This window comes from Pyxicephalus adspersus, chromosome 3 (genome assembly GCF_032062135.1).
Source record: "Pyxicephalus adspersus chromosome 3, UCB_Pads_2.0, whole genome shotgun sequence".
NCBI classification, from domain to species: Eukaryota; Metazoa; Chordata; class Amphibia; order Anura; family Pyxicephalidae; genus Pyxicephalus; species Pyxicephalus adspersus.
The window spans coordinates 1,706,672-1,722,178 of NC_092860.1; the positions used below are offsets into that span (position 1 = coordinate 1,706,672).

Sequence of the window (15,507 nt, forward strand, 5' to 3'; positions counted from 1 at the left end):
TCAGAGCTTAAAACTGCTTTTTTTATTTTTTTATTTTAGCAGCTGCCCACTGTTAGCCTCATTTCAGATTTCAGCTGGTGTGCACAGAATGACTGGAGTCCAATTACACGACAAGTCTGAAGGATGCTAATTGTAAGGATTTCCCCCCCCCCTCCATTTCTGCTCGGTGTTTGTTCACCTGGTCTAATGAGTGATTGAAGAATGGTGCTAAGCTCCTCCTGAGGGATTGCCATCTCTCCTCCCTCCTAAAAATACATCTTTCAGGAGTTCTGGATTTCAGCCTGAACTGCCGACCGGACGCTCCAAACTTTGCACGGAATCCGCCCGGATTGCCGCCTTCCCGGAGCTGCACTGAGCAGGGATGGCTCTCTCCTAATGCGACAGCTGGGAATACATCGATTTGCATAGAGCGCAGTCAGGGCAAGGAAGGGGTTAACGCATTAACAGCCCATTATGCTAGCAAGAGCGCAGACAGGAGAGGACGGGCAGTACAGCTGCGACAGCCGCATCTACAGCGAGCAGGGAGGAGATCCCCCAACCTGCGCACTCCACTGGTCCCTGGTCACCAAACTTCTGCTGCTGCGATACGATGGGAGCTGCCCGGGCGACGACGTGAGTACAACACCGACAGCAAAACTTTTATATTGTACATTTATGGCACCGACATATTCCGCAAGGTTGTACGGAACGTTCACATTATTCTGCCCACAGAGGTGTCTATACTCCACCATTGTTATATTAATATGGATTACCAACATTCATTTATAAAAGAGGAGATAGAGACAACCAATCACCAACCAATTTTATAGAGCTGACATATACCGCAGTGCTGTACAGAGAACACTAAGCCAGTCCCATCAGTCTCTGTACAGAGGAGCTGACACTCTAATGTCCCCCCATCTTCACACACTATTATTATACATTTACATAGCTCTGATATATACCATAGTGCTGTACAGAGAACACTGAGCCAGTCCCATCAGTCTCTGTACAGAGGAGCTGACACTCTAATGTCCCCCCACAGTCACACACTATTATTATACATTTATATAGCTCTGACATATACCGCAGTGCTGTACAGAGAACACTGAGCCAGTCCTATCAGTCTCCTTACTCTAGAGTCCCGGCTCTTTAAGCTTTCATTGCCTACTTTGTCTCTAACATCTCTCCGTTTAGGTTTTCCTTAGAGTGCAAGCTCTTAAACCCAGGGCCCCCCTTACCATCTGTCTCATTGTGCTATTATTTGCACATAGTTGTACATCTTTCTTGGCTTTTCTTGGAGTGTACAGCGCTATGGAATATATTGGTGATATGTAGACTATTGCCATCTGTAAAATCTGAACGCTTCCTGTGTGTAACATTTTCTGATTTCACTCACTGTTCACCCTAACTTGTCAATGTGGTAGTGGGGATTCACTTTTTTAGTATATTGATACTTCGCGGTTGTTTACTAAAGACTTAGCAGGGCCAATGATAGATGGAACATGAGGTGAAGCGGCTATGATCCCTTCAATTATCCAATCACAAGCAAGCAAAAATAGATCTTTTGTTTTGTTATCTTAACATTAAATATTCACATTGGAAATTCAATGTGAATATTTTTTCATTGTGTCAGGTGATCAGTCTCAATCCCTTTCCTAAATCCCCTTCACTGCAGCTTCGAATCCCCAACCTCAGGAACCCTTTATTTTAGAATTCAGCATTTATTGGAAAATATTAAATTATAACAAAGCAATATTAATAAAAAATAAAAAATAGGAGTTATCTATAGAAGAGAACATTTCAGTTTTACAAATACAACTTTTATCACTGCGTGTACAGCAATACGTCATGAAGATGGCCGAGCTCTGCATTGTAATAATGATGAGATAATTATAAAGGAATTGTATCATGTGAGAGATATTCACACTTTTATATATAAGATTTCCCCAACTTGTGATAATCCCCCACACACAGATCCCCTCCATCCGCCCCTCATAGAAAATATCAGCATTCCAGGTGGAGTTCACATTCCTTCTTTTGTTCCATCATCGGTTAGTAAATATTGTCAGTAAATTGGGGATCTCCATTTATAGAAAAATATTCTCAGCTGCAACACCAATAGAAGAATTCACATTTATTAGTTTTTTGTTATCCCAATTTATTTTATTTTTCATTGTATCCGTTAATGTTAAAAAGCAAGGAAATAATTATTAATTGGGGAAATTGAGCCGATGAGTAATTCGGATGACAACTTTCATTTTGAACGTTCTGAGCCAAATCTAAATTACAGAATTATATTTGGCATTTCCGATTCCCAGAAATCAAACCAAAGCTGCTCCATCGCTGTTTTTGCTGCTCCCTGACCACCTTTAGCTTGGCCCCCGCTCCCTCATCTCGGGGTCCCTGGTCGGATTTTGTAGAGGAAGCGGCTGTTTTTCTGCCCCATCGTCTCATCCATTCTCAGGATCCCCACAAACCAATTTCATCATATGTGCTCGGTGATACAGAATATACAGAGCTTGGATCAGATTGTCATCAACCCCAAATCCGAGAGGTTCACAGATTTATAAAAAGTTTGGGGAGAAGCAAAACCAATCCAACATTTATCATTTTCTCAGCTCTACCGGGACTGATACACAGCAAATATAAACACAATACATTTTAGATAAATTCTCTGTGTTGCTTTACAATACCAAAAACTTTTTTTCTGGACATTTAAAGGTCCCTAAATGATCGCTGTAACGCAGCCATGCTGCATAAACATCCAATGACAATTAAACATTTTGGGTCCCTTAAATAAACTGCTGTTTGTTGCAGCAAGAATTAAATGTCTCTATCAGAGATCTAATATTCCAAGAATTGTAACATACAGAAGGGGTTAGCAGAGTTATTCCCCTATTTGTGCGCTGCTTCTCCTTCATGGTCCAATCATAGTTTGGGGGTGGGTTGGTGACCAAACTATGTTCGCTGATAAGAAGCAGACAAAAGGGAGGTCACCGACCTCTATGTAGCATGAGATTGCATGGAGAAGCTATAAAAGTTCATGTTTGTTCTCATTTCCCCAGGTCATGGTTAATCACAATTATCTGGGGTGGTTCTGTAATAATATTTCCATTTGGCTGTAACAAACTACACTCAGCTGGTTTAGGTGCATTTCACCTCCATCTTTGCCCTTATGCCTGGAGTTGAGGTTTAACATGCACATACATTTTGGAAACATCTGCAGATACTGTAGTTTGTGATTTGTTACCTTTTATATAGAACAAAAATACAACACAAACTGACTGAACAATTACAGAATGATCTTCATTGATGAACTCAGCCACTCCCAAACTTCCTGCAGCCTGAGATTTGCAGCTGAACTCTGTACAGATCTTTATTTATGATCAGATGGAAATCTAATATCAGACATGGCGTCCTATGACGGCATTCAATCCGCTGTACCCGATCACTAAACCACTATTGTAGTCATCGCAGAGGGGCCACCTCTTGCCACCCCACTCATCCCCCCTCTTTCTCCATGGAACTGTACAGCAATTGCTCACAAAGCTGTCACATGAAGGGCCATTTCTGGTGACTATAATTGATTGTGCACAGAAGGTGCTTAGGGATGACCGGAGCTTTCTTGGTTGAATTGATTTTGCCATCAGAAACTTTCCATTTCATTTGCCGGGTTACTTAGGTGCAGTTTGCATGAAAAGATAATTGGGGGTATTTAGAGTGAGGATTGTTTGCATGGAAGGATTGATCTTTACAGGAATATAACTCACATGGGTCAGCCAGAAAACTGACAATAATCCCCGTCCAGCTCTCCATAAAAGGGCCGGAGTCTGTAAATGGCTGATTTTATGGTCTGGCTCCTAAACTCTCTCATACAAGTCAGCTCACAGAGGTCCTCTGCGTCTCCATAACATTTCCCTGTATAAAACTAATTAGCGAGCACTTTTGTTCCTCTGCGCCAATAAAGCCCCCCCACCAAGGCGGGAGGAAAGTTGTTTGGGGTTATCAGAGGATCCTCGGTGCCGGACGTCTATCTGGATTCACCCTCTGCATTTCTCACATCCCAGTAATTGCTTTCTTTCACTGGAGGAAATGAGTCTGTTTGATGGTTGTAGGAAAGACTGGCGCAGCCTCTGGGACTGCAGCCTCATGCCAGCTGGGCACCTCCCAAACCAGCTCTTGTCCATGTCTAAGGTGGCAAAGCTTGCTGCTTATTAACCCTTAGGATGAATGTTGCTGGTTGGATTTGGCTTTAGAGTCAACCAGAATATTGGTCATTTGGTTTGGTTCTGAATATTTATGATTCTGCCCCATTTCAGGAGACCCAGAATTGCTGATTTCACCTGCCGTGGAGACGGGGAGCTCCGTGTTATTGTACCTGCAAGATATATCAAATTTATAGGACTGTATTATCAGTGTGCAGAGCTGTCATTGTTATCATCATCTTCATTGATTTCTGCTGTCCCTGGGGCTCATTGTACTGATTACATATCATGTTGTTCTCCAATGACTCCCCCCCCCCCCCCACAGATATTTGGTGGTCTTTTCATGCCATTTTGGTGCATTTGGCTGCTGTAGTTACTCACCAGAGAACAGAACAAACCACAAGGATATTTTCTTCATTGACTTCAGTAGTTTTCAAATCCAAAACATTCAGAATTTCTGGACCAGTTTGGTTAAACTGAAGCAGGTGTAGGATTAGGGCAAGGAAGCAGTTTATTTAATGCTACTTACATTAAACAGACATAGTTACATAGTCAGTTATGTTTATAAAAGACATAAGTCCATCAAGTTCAACCACTAGGGAAATAAACATATCCCAGATATAAAACCCTATGGACATAATTGGTCCAGAGGAAGGCAAAACCCCCCGGGTACAATTTGCTGCAACAGGGGAAAAAGTTCCCTTTAAAGCCTTAATCCCCAGTTATATTCTGTGCTTCTAGAAATCATCCAGATTTTTCTTAAAGCAATCTATAGAACTTGCTGAAACTACTTCCTGAGGGAGCCCATTCCACATTTTCACAGACTTTACAGTAAAGAATCCCTTCCTTATCCGGAGCTTAAACTTCTTTTCCTCCAGACACAAGGAGTGCCTCTTGTCCTTTGTGATGATCTTAAAGTGAAAAATTGGGAAGAGAGATGGGAAGCATCAGGCAAGAAGATTTGGGAGGATTTGGAATCAATCTGCAAAATTTATCAGTTTTCTAGATTTTTGGTAAATGCCCAAATGATTCTTGGTGAGCCCCTGATGCAGCTTGATGAGTCCCTAAAGAAGCTTAAGTGCTTAATGATTTTGGGGAGTGCCTGGTGCAGCTTGGTAAGTGCCTAATGATCCATTGTACCTGATAAAGTTTAATTAGCCTAATTGAGTGCCTGATGAAGCTTGGTAAGTGCCTTCTGACACTTGGTGAATGCCTCAATGAATGTTGGTAAGTGCCTTAAGTTGGTGAGTGCCCAAGGAAGTTAGTAAGTGCCCTAAAAAGCTTAGGTAGTACCTAATGACACTTGGTGAGTGCCTGAAGAAGCTTAGTAATTGCTATGCTAATACTCCATTGAGCCCCCTCATTCTGAGCACAATGGCGGCGTTTCTTTACCGCTCACCCCAGTGTACAGAGCTGTGAGATTTGACTATGTACAGAACACCCAGCATTTGTCTGTAAATATTATTCTGTGCAGGTCACATTCAAAATATTGCAGGATAAATTTCCTTCTGCAATCAATCTGCCTACTGCAGTAAAGGGCCAAAAAACTTAAACAACAAATTTACCTTAAAGTGCAGTAAAACCTGAACTAGCTTTGTGATAATTCTGCTACAATGTAACACAGACCCCCATCCCAGCAGCTCGGACCACCATGTGACCAGAAACTGCTCCCCGATTGTTATTATTATTAATAATAATAAACACGATTTATATAGCGCCAACATGTTACGCAGCGCTGTACATTATAGGGGTTGCAAATGACAGACGAATACAGACAGTGACACAGGAGGAGAGGAGCCTACCCCAAAGAGCTTACAATCTAGGATTGGCTAGTTTCTTGTTATTTATATGCTCCTATTCCTTTATTCCTCCCAGGCAGAGCTCAGTCCAGGAAAGCAAACCAATCAAGCCCAAAGCTGCAGCAACATTTTAACGCCAAGCTTATCCTCCACGTCACACAATACCCACAATGCACCTCTCTGTCCGACCATCCCTAGCACACCTGTCTCCATCAGACAATTCCTCTCTACACCAAACACAGATGAGATCATTTGGATGTGTTGAAGTTGTTAGCATTGTGAAGCTTGTAAATAATTTAGAGAATGATCGCGCATTAGCCACTTAAAAGGCTGATCTCCTCACCCCAGGGAGACGCCATTATCACCGAGGAGAGGGTGGATGTTCCAGGAAATATAGGCAATCAGTTCATTGTCTTATCTCTTGGACTTTTAACATTCTCCAAATCATCTCCACTGGTTATCGCAAAAGCAAATCATATGAGCCTCTAGCAGCCTCATGTTGCAGAAAGGTTTATTACAAGTTGCCCAACTGCTGCCAATCAGTTCCAACTTGAAAGCGAAAATCTATATCCTGATATTCTGATATGAGAGAAAGAGAATTATTACTTGGTGTTTTCACTATAGAAATACAATATGCAGGTATCATCCAGGGTCAACTATCTGCTTGTTGAATTGGGGGACAAAACCCACATATTGCCAGCTTCACTCTAAACTTCCCAACAGTGGGGTATTTACAGCAACAGGTTCACTTGGAGTTTCCTTCTTCTGAAAAGCCACAGCAACACCCCAGAAGTCCAAACATCAGCCAATGGAGAATCAACACCCGCAATGTGTTTCTATACCAATCCCTATTGTGGGGAGGGTGACTGTCCAACCCAGAATAGGCTGCAGCAAGGACAAGCCTTGTCCCACCATTGCACCCATCCACCACCCATTCTCAGAGGCAGCTGAAGCTTCACACTGACCTTCTGTTCTTCAGGCCAACGGTGACACGGACCCATCCATACCTAATCCTCCCCACTTATATATACAGCTGCTCACACTGACCTCCATGTCCCCTCTTACAACCCATCGGGTCAAAGCTGCAATAAATAAATACCTACACTGCAAATATAAAACCCAACCTCGCATTCCAGCTTTTATTGGTTTCCAGCAATGTGCGTCTGGATTATTCATGACTTAACTGAAAGCACGGCATGGATTCCCAACCTTCCAGGGTTTTTTAAACCGATATAGAATCTAGAATTGTCAGAATTTTCCCCCGTTGGGTTCTAATGCAGTTTGGCTGAACAGGTCACAAAAACAATGAAGTCAATGAAGTTATCATAATAAAATCAACAAAAGCCCCAATGGCAGCAGGAAGCAATGCAATGCTTGCTGCAATATATGTTGCATTTGCAAATAATCCAACGTAATAAAACTCAGTGATAGTAAAAGACGATGATGATGCTTTGCAACAAAGCTTCTCACACTAAGGCATTGTACACATGATTTGAATTGTTCTGTTATTGACAGTCAGTTGCTGAATTCTCTTTTTATTCACTCCAGATTTCCTCATTTTATAGGAACAGAAATGGGATTGCAAGTTAAAATCTATCAATGTGTACTACCCCAAATGCTACAGTGGCTCTGCAGAAATTCTGAACTTTCCTCCTGTCCCTCAGAGCAGCTCACAATCTAATGTCCCTACCATAGTCATATGTCATTACCACAGTCTAAAACAGGCATGGGCAAACTATGGCCCGCCGTCCGTATGTGGCCCAATACGGTGGTTTCTCTGGCCCTTTGGTTGTTAAGCAGCTCTTGCCGGTGTCACCCGAGCAGGGTAAGGAGAAGACCCAGCTGGGAGGGGGCACACCGGCCAGAGCCGCGGAACACGTTCTGGCTCGTGGAGGTGGGCGGGCTGTGTCCCTGCACACAACCCGCCCACTCCCCCATCACAGGCTTCGAGCTTGCGATGGGCGAGTGGGCCGCCTGTCACTACACATAACCCACCCACTCTCCAATCACAGGCTCAGATCTGCCATGGGAGAGTGGGCGGGGTTATGCCATCATGATGTCACGTTTAGTGGCGCCATGATGGCATATCCGCGCCCACGCTCCTATTGGCCCAGCCCCTCTTTCAAATTTTATTATGTGGCCCCTGACTGAAAAAGTTTGCCCACCCCTGGTCTAAAGTCAATTTTGAGGGGAAACCATTTATCGTAACAGCATGTTTTTAGAATGTGGGAGGAAACCAGAGTACCCTGACCCACACAGACATGGGGAGAACCTGCAAACTCCATGCAGAGTCCTGGGAACCCAGCGCTTGAAACTGGGACCCAGCACTGCAAAGGCCGGAGTGCTAAGCACTAAGCCATCGTGCTGAGGTCATATCCCTGTGTTCTTGAATATACAGTACATTAATATGGAGAATTCTGCCTTCCTGAACCCTGTTCACACAATGTTTTTGGAGGTAACAATTATTCCCTTCTTTCCCTTTTTCCTCAACACTGATATAAAGTCCCTGCAGTCTCTCCTGAAATATTTTATCCCTCTGACCTTTCATTGTTTTGTTACCTATCCCCGGACTCATTCTGCCATACCAAATTATATCTAATAGACCTGATAAGTAGCTAATTTCTTCCATTTCATTAGACAGCCAAATACCAGTAAGGGGTACAGGACAGGCTGACAACACTGATGCTGGTTGTGATGTAATGGCGTAGCGTTGTCAGCCTGCAAAAGCAATCACTGGCAGGATCTCCAAGCAAGAAACCTTGCAACTGATTCCCATAATATGATTCTGTTAAGCAAATGGTATATAGTGAGGCATGGAGCTGAGAATAGATAAAGGTTTCCATGCACTTTAATCGTTAATTGTCAGGGAGCCAATCTCTAAGCAGGTTTACAGTAAAGACTGATCTGGCAACAATCATAATGCTATTGTTTTGCGATTCCAAAATGCCAAATCGTGCAATTATACATTGTCTCCGAGTTCTTGTTATCTTGGCAGCACACAAAAGTCAGTTAATCCCATGTCCAGCATGCGAGGCTAAACTTCGTCTGAAGTCTGACTGTAAACGTATGAGTCATTAAATAATCGGGGACACCGGGTTAATCACTAAGGCTGGGTGATGACCCATTAGTCACATTCCAGATATTCGTCTCTTTCATCTCTCGGCAAATGCTTCATCTGATCTCTTAGGTCCCTTAGAACATTGGCTGCTGGCTTGTGAAATGCACTTACGTACCGGAACAAAGTATTTCCTCTCAACACTTCTTTATATTTTCCACAAGTGGACATGAACGAATCACACTAAGGATAATGGGTGGCAGCAAATATGGCCCTTCTAACCTATGTGTACCCCTAGTTGCACCATAGTTATCTTCTATATCTGGGCTCCTGGGTACATGAAGCAAAAGCATGCTTTCCTATTTTTTAAAGAGAAGGATTTGTTTACTTTTGGATGCTCACTCCAAAAGTAGAATATTTTCCTTCCATTATACAAATCTTTGGAGCTGGCCACCATTTCCACTGACCGAGATTTGATTGTCAGATTTCAACTGAAACAGTTAATCAGTTAAGTTAAAAAAGACAAAGTCACCCACTAGGAAAACACAAAATATCCCAGATATAAGACCCTATAGACATAGCTGATTCAAAGGAAGGAAAAAACCCCTGGTACAATTCACTCCAACCGGGGAAAAAAATCCTTCCTGATTGGTTCTTTTATATTGGTCTGATTGGGAGTTGGTTCCAAGGGTAGTTTGGTTTTTCTTTTTTGATGTTGAGGAGAGCAGCATTTTTAGGGGAAATATGAAAGCCAAAATGGCAGATGATTGTACATGGCTATCATGTACCTGATGAGGGACCTTAGGTAAAACTAGATGTTTAGAAAGAAGTTGTGATTTACAAAAAGATGGAGAATAGTCCAGAACATTTGCTCTGTGTGACCACAAACTTTGAAAAAGGAGGAGTCTATACACCCTAAAAACGTACAAGCCTAATAGGATGGTTTGACCATCTCACTGTCACACTTACCTCTTCTTCACTGAAGTGCAGGCACCTCTCTCCTGCTGATGCGGGCACTACTGACCCTGGGCGTGCCTGCACTCCCAAGTTTTATCAGTTTCACACATCCCACTGGCCAATCAGGAAATATCCTCTACACCTGTTGGTTAATTTAATGCTTTCCCTGTCCAGCTCCTGTGTTACCCCTATTGCACAGTCTGGTATTTCCCTGCCTGTTCCATTTTACTCTTCCAATGTTCCTTTGTGTCTGTGGGTATTCCCATCTGTCATCTGTGCCTCCTGTTGCTTCCAGTGCCTCTTACATCCTCATGTGTCTGCGGTGGCTCCCCATGTCACTGGTGTCTTTTTCCTGGATTCCTGCTATTTGACCCCTGGCATGTGACCTGACCTCTCTTGTTTGCTGCCTGCCTCGACCCTGGCCTTCCTTGACAATTCTTCTGCTTTGTGATTTGGTACCGTGCATCATGCTGCCCACCCTGGTGTGCCCAAGGACTGCAACCTGGAGGTAACCAGCAGTTCAACATCTTCACCACTAGAGGCTCTGGAGAGGACCTGGTTACTACTCTGCGCCTTGGCCCATCTCAGGGCTCACAACATTTCTGTGCAAGCTGTAGCGCCCCCTAGAGGCCCCTTCTGCCCAAGCCTGACACTTATCAAAATCATCTACTTCTGGTTTTATTTGTCATCTGCAGCCCCATTGTAGTAAATCACTTAAAGTTTAAGATACTCTTCCCAAAAAAAAAAACATAAAATGAATATCATTCTGCCCTTTTTGTGTTTTTCAGATATTAGTTGCTGACTTGCAGAATAACACCATGGAGAAGTCACCAGAACACATCGCCCTCAGTGAGTACAGCATCGGAGAGAGGTCTTCTTCTGAATCAAAGGACCTGGTCACCAGCAGGACTGAGAGCACCTTGTACAGTTCTTCAAGAAGCGAATCTTTGTGGACCAATGTACACAAAAGTGCCTGGGACACATACCAAAAACCAATCATTATCATGTCCATTGGGGGATCGGTGTTCCTTTTGGGGATCATAATGACCACAATGTACTTTGTGTATACAGATGCTCCGGTCTCCAGGAACTTTGGACCTGTGGCTCTCTCCATCGGACTGATGGTTTTAATTGTTGGCTTGGTTTGGGTGCCTATCATCAAGAAGAAAAGGAAACAAAGGTCAGCTTCGCGGCTTTTCAATAATTCACGTCAGTTTTTCTTTCACTTCTGAGTTTTTGGAAGATCGGGTCGCAGGGGTTACCATCATAAAATATTTCAACACTATTTGCTTGGTGGGAATATTGAGTCTTTGGTCCCTCACTATAATAATATTACCAAGAAGGTCAATGGTCTATAATGAGACACAAGGAAGAGCTGTAAAATGGTCAATGCCAGGCCACCATAGCAAGAGACGACATTCACTATAAAGGATAAAAGGCCTTCCAAGGTGCTGCAAATATCTCACAAAGGAATGCATGGTTTAGCATAATCCCCATCCTGGAGGCATGGAGCTGGTGCTTTGTAGCCATTTGACTATCCTACAAGTTCAACTGTTTCCCATAATCCCTTATTCTTGAACTACCAGGATCATAAAGAAGGTGACCAACCCCCTTTTTACCCCTTGCCCCAGCTCGTCATCTTATCTTCAGGAGTTTTGCCTTTCTTTTATACCATATAGAACTCCATCCAAGGATGTGGACCTATAGCTGGGCGTGGCCCGTTGTCAATCTCTATGTAGACATTGACAGATGGACCTGGAAACTTGCATGACAAGTTATATTTAAAATTATTTTATGCACACAATTTGCAAAGAAATTGATATTATATCTGCTAAGAGAGATGATATACCTGTATAATATAAGTATTATTTTTTACTATCAAAACTTTTATCATCTAATTGCTATCTTCTTTATTTTGTACTGCTGTTCTGCAGTGGAAGAAATGTAATTTATGGCAATTGTGAATATTCAAAAGCGTGTTTTTTTCAGGAAAATTTATTTGTGTTTTGGGTGCCTCTTAGATACCAATCTGGGCCAATACCCAGAACCTTTCACATACCAGAGCATTTATTTTATAGGCTGGGTTTTACGTTTGGTAATTTATTTTATTTTTATTCTTTGTATTTTAGTCCTTTTTTGTGTTTATTGTTGTGTGTAGGGTTGCTTTAGTTTTTTTCTTCCTTTTAAAAACAATAAATAATGAGGGGCTGATATTTTTTGTTTGCCCCAATAAAGGGTTCAGGATGGCAGAAAAGAGCTTTCTCAACCCTCAGGAGCCCAATCCACCAAATACCCACCTTACTCCAGCCTTTCCAAAACCTCCTGCTAAAATGGCACATCGTATTGTTGGGTTATTATGATTAGGAGGTTCTACTGGCCAATAAGGTGGCAGGAGGAGATTGCACTGTGCATGATTGGTGGGTTCCAGTCACATTAGGATGGTGCAAATGTTCAGTAGAGTGTAGGGGCACCTGTGCCAATGAGAAGAATATGGAAAAGGTGGGAAGGGCCAGAAGGTCAGGGGAAATTAAAGTCATCTATAGGATGTCAGAATGAAGAATGCTCAGAATATTTTTCAAAAAAGTATCAGGAAGCTGAGTCAGTACTGCAACTGAAACAATAAGATCAGATTGTGCAAGTGTTGTCACATCGTCTGACGTGTTATGAAAGGAGACCTCCACCTAACACACAAAGCTGAGTAATAAACATGTAGTGTGACTACTTATACTGTACATCCGTGTCCCATTGTTTGTTTCTGGTAGGACGATGCTCTGTGATCATCCCGGTTTATACTCATAGCTGTATTGTTCCATGGTGGGCTGTCGGACCAAGACCCGTGTCATGCTGGGGATTTGTAGCAGGTACAGAATCATACTACTCTATTTTAACGAAATTTATAGAATTGAAGATGGTGGCCTTTGGTAGCTCCTTGGGTTAGTCAAAGCAGCTGTAGATGACCATGGCACTCCAGTGATTTGTAACTGCTTAGATGAAGGCACTGAGATGAGGCGCTGAAATCAGCAAGAATAGCAAATAAGTTGAAAGATCTGTATCTGCTACAACTCCTGTGGCCATAACATCAGGCACCATGAGATGCCTCTTCTGTGCCCTCCCGATATTGGTTTCATATTTCCACTAAGACCTTAAACTTCCCCAACTTTAAGGCTGCCTGGGGGATCCTTAGTGGCCAATAACAGCATAGGGAATTGGGAATACATTACTCCAAAAACGTAAGATTAGCCTCAAAGCCTCAGAAAAACATGTTCCTATTGGTTGATTTCCTTTAAGCTCTGGATATAGGTTAACGTGCTTGGGTTCTTTTAGGTCCAGGCTTCAGCCCGTTCGAGTCCAACCTATTGAAGTCAAACCAATATTGCCAACCACTAAATTACCATCAGTTGGGGGTCAGTTATTAGGGTATATTGTGGGAAGTATTTCCACTGGCCAATTGCTGTCAGGGGTGGGTTATGTCATGGCAACCACCAGCTAATGGGAACATTGTCAGCTGGTAACTTTGTCAACCACTTTGTCTTTGGCCACTTGACTTTCCACAAAAACATAGCTGAAATTGTGAATGGGTGAAAGTTAGAGCCAACGCAACCATGGGATCAAACTTTAACCTCCACCCTTCTCAGTTCTTGTTCTGGACAATTCAAAATATACAGAAGGTGAATCTCCTCAGAGAGATCTAATTCCTCACCCCCAAACCCTGACCATTTTTAAGAATCTTTGAGTTCCCAGCATTGCTCATGGTTGGGCCATGGCTATCACAGCTCAATAAAGAGCTAAAGAAACATTGTGGAAAGGGGCTTCTAAGAGGACTCACAAGATTCTTTGTAGTTTAGGGTAATTCTAACCACTTGTTTTTTCTCTGCAGACTTTGATTTGTGCGCAGTATGGTCCAACAAACCCAAAATGTTGCCCCAGTAGGGAATTTATTTCATTATAACAAAATATAATTGGTAGGACATTTCCCTTAGGGCATTATATCCATCACCAGGAGTGGAACTTTGCAGCAGGTGTGAGTAAAGCTGAGAACTCCATTGTAGAGATCCCACCAATGAAATTCTCTGGAAATGCAATAACTAAAAAAAACAGATACCGGATGACCGGAGAGGACACGGCTGCCTTGTTTGTACAGCTATTGTAGAGTCAACATTTCATTCCCAAATGTGGGATCCGGCAGCTGTTCACCGAGAAGCCATTAAGACTAATGGTGCTGAGAGAGTCATAAATCTCAATCTTCAGCCACAACATATTTAAAATGTCTACTTTGGTGTATTCCTCAGTGTAATAAGTTTCTGAGAACTAATTTCAGGGAAAACAAAATGCAATTAAAGCTTTCATCCCAGAACTACAAATACAGAGATAGCGACTGCTAACCGGGACAGCACCGGGGAACAGCAACTAGCAATTCATTATTCTGTAGTCACAAATCATCCAAAGCCATTCTATACTGCTGGCCAAGCCAGTTATGTCACCGGTCTCCAGAGATCAGATTGGCTGCGTTCTCATTATTATGAAGCGTCTCGGTGATGTCACGGGTCTCCAGAGATCAGATTGGCTGCGTTCTCATTATTATGAAGCGTCTCGGTGATGTCACGGGTCTCCAGAGATCAGATTGGCTGCGTTCTCATTATTATGAAGCGTCTCGGTGATGTCACCGGTCTCTAGCTATCGGATTGGCTGCATTCTCATTATTATGAAGCGTCTCGGTGATGTCACCGGTCTCTAGCAATCGGATTGGCTGCATTCTCATTATTATGAAGCATCTCAGTGATGTCACCAGTCTCTAGTGATCGGATTGGCTGCGCTCTCATGAATATGAAGGGTCTCAGTGATGTCACCGGTCTCTAGTGATCGGATTGGCTGCGTTCTCATGAATATGAGGCATCTCGGTGATGTCACCGGTCTCTAGCGATCGGATTGGCTGCGTTCTTATGAATATGAAGCGTCTTGGTGATATCAGCGGTCTCTAGCATTCGGATTGGCTGCGTTCTCATGAATATGAAGCGTCTCGGTGATGTCACCGGTTTCCAGTGATGGGATTGGCCTTTTGATGATGTCACCGGTTTTAGGACAATCTGGGAAACTCCACCGAAATAACAGAAGCCCCTGTGAGAAGCCTCCGACTGCAGCTCACCCAGTACAATGAACGTTTCCAGCTTCCACCTGCGGATTCTCACAGAAGCCTTTTTTTGCTTTGTGCCCGATCTATAAAACCGCCTTTACTAAGACATATTAAACTTTCTTTGTGGTAACAAAACTTCCAGTTCCAAACCAGCCAGCCGATTTACAAGAATAAAAGGTTCGTTTTAAGAGTGCAGAGGAAATCCCAGCAGGCCATAAATGATACAAAATGGTTGCACTCAAACAAGTGCGGTTTCAACAACGGACGGTTTTAATGCCAAATCAATAGACGCACATTTTATATAACATATTCCCAGCAATTCAACTTAAAAGCCGTTAGAGATTGCAGAAAAAAAAGGCAGAAAAAAAAATGTAATTG

The 15,507-nt window shown here is 42.8% G+C and overlaps 1 protein-coding gene across 1 annotated transcript; it reads left to right on the forward strand.

Moving 5' to 3' along the window:
* The first annotated feature begins 267 nt into the window (after window positions 1-267).
* On the forward strand, window positions 268-12,730 carry PIRT (phosphoinositide interacting regulator of transient receptor potential channels). Its single transcript, XM_072403306.1, has 2 exons — window positions 268-612; window positions 10,787-12,730. Exons 1-2 carry the CDS (start codon window positions 454-456, stop codon window positions 11,228-11,230), a joined length of 603 nt encoding a protein of 200 aa, XP_072259407.1. The 5' UTR covers window positions 268-453; the 3' UTR covers window positions 11,231-12,730.
* Window positions 12,731-15,507: the final 2,777 nt, after the last annotated feature.

Bases quoted from the DNA above. Each gene is read 5' to 3' on its own strand.
- PIRT (XM_072403306.1), top strand. From the start codon at position 454: ATGCTAGCAAGAGCGCAGACAGGAGAGGACGGGCAGTACAGCTGCGAC. The intron at 613-10,786 runs GTGAGTACAACA...TGTGTTTTTCAG, and splicing joins GGAGCTGCCCGGGCGACGAC to ATATTAGTTGCTGACTTGCA.